Source organism: Neomonachus schauinslandi, chromosome 8 (genome assembly GCF_002201575.2).
Source record: "Neomonachus schauinslandi chromosome 8, ASM220157v2, whole genome shotgun sequence".
NCBI lineage: Eukaryota > Metazoa > Chordata > Mammalia > Carnivora > Phocidae > Neomonachus > Neomonachus schauinslandi.
In genome coordinates this window covers 2,944,028-2,945,574 of record NC_058410.1, presented here as the reverse complement: position 1 = coordinate 2,945,574, position 1,547 = coordinate 2,944,028, and the positions used below count along the sequence as shown (strand labels likewise).

The 1,547-nt window shown below is 61.0% G+C and overlaps 1 protein-coding gene across 2 annotated transcripts in view; it reads right to left on the bottom strand.

Moving 5' to 3' along the window:
• The window catches only part of MPC1 (mitochondrial pyruvate carrier 1), a 17,327-nt gene extending 17,036 nt beyond the window's left edge, over positions 1-291 (bottom strand). For both annotated transcript variants that reach the window (XM_044917698.1, XM_044917697.1), the window contains exon 1: positions 97-291. In XM_044917698.1, coding sequence (XP_044773633.1) covers positions 97-167 — 71 coding nt within the window. In that variant the 5' untranslated portion in view covers positions 168-291. The remainder of the gene's footprint in view (positions 1-96) is intronic.
• Between the last annotated feature and the right edge of the window lie 1,256 nt (positions 292-1,547).

The following is a 1,547-nucleotide window of genomic DNA, read 5'->3' as shown; positions in this document are numbered from 1 at the left end:
GTGGCTCCGCGTCCCGGGCGGCGCGGACCCGACCTCCGGGACACCTCGGTGGTTCCGGGGGTCCGGCCCGGGGGTCCGGCCCGGGGGTCTCGTCACCTCATGAGGTAGTCCCGAAAGTCCTTGCTCCGGACATAGTCCGCCGCCCTCCGCACCAGCGCGCCCGCCATGGCCGTGCCCGACACCAGGCCGCCCACGCTGCCCTCGCCTCCGCTCCTCGGAGCCGAATGACACCCAGCCTAGCGGACAGCACGGACACCGCACCCGGCCGCGGGCTCGCCTCACGACAGCCGGCTCCGCCTTACGGCGCGCCGCATCGACCGGCTCTCGGCCTATGTGAGGACGCAGGGCTGGAAGTGGCGACGCGGATTGGCTCGCTCGCGCCGCACACCTTTTCAGCGCCCCTCAGCGGCGCTCGGGGGCGGGGCCTGCTGCCGTAAAACGGCCGGGGCCCGCCGGGGATTGGCTGGCGGTCCCTCCCGGCGCGTTGGTGGCGGTCCCGACGCCGACGGGCCGGGTTCCTGCGTCGGCATGAGGGTGTATGGCCGCATCCTCGCAAGGGCACCTTGGCCGGGCCCCGGGCCCGCTGGGAGTGCCGGAGTGCACCGCCCGCAGCAGTCCGGGGTGGGGACGTGCGGCGGCGGCGTAGGAGCCGGCGGCGTCGGATCGGGGAGGGAAGGGGGGAGGCTTAGGTTCGGGTCTTTGCAGACTTCTGCGGGCCCCAAGTGAAGACGATCGGGTCCCTTGAAATGCCTTTGGTGAAGGTGTAGGGTACCGGGAGCACCACTGGCAGGAACGTAGATTGGATGTAACCGCCTTGGGCTCTGGGCGGGTGCTTGACATTGACCAAGGACAGACCAGCAAGCTTGTGCAATTTCAGATGCACAGCATTGTTTTTAATATGCTCTTTAGAGCCTTCTGTTAATTTCCCACTGCATGGAGGACTACGAGCTAGAGACTTCCAATAAAGGAATATATAAAGGGAAAAATGCCTTGCTGAGCCCCTAACCTGGGACCTGAGTCCGGTTCTGTTTTACTCTGAGAGCCATGCTTTCCCCATGATTTCATGTTGCCACAATGAGAAGGACTTCTTCCACGTTAATATGTATCTTTGCTACTTTAAATATGGAGCAAGGATTGGGACACCTGGGTGGCTCAGTGTGTTAAGCATCTGCCTTCCGCTCAGGTCATGATCCCAGGGTCTTGCGATTGAGCCCCATGTCAGGCTCCCTGCTTGGTGGGGAGCCTGCTTCTCTCTGCCTGCCTCTCCCCACTGCTTGTGCTCTCACTCTCTCTGACAAATACATAAAATCTTAAAAAAACAAACAATAAATATGGAGCAGGGGCGCCTGGGTGGCTCAGTCCTTTAAGCATCTCACTTCGGCTCAGGTCATGATCTCGGGGTCCTGGGATCGAGCCCCAGTGGGGCTTCCCACTCATCGGGGAGTCTGCTTGTCCCTCTGCCCCTGCTTGTGCTCTCTCTTTCTCTCAAATAAATGGATAAAACCTTTAAATATGGAGCAGGCGATATGGTCCAATGTATAAGAGAA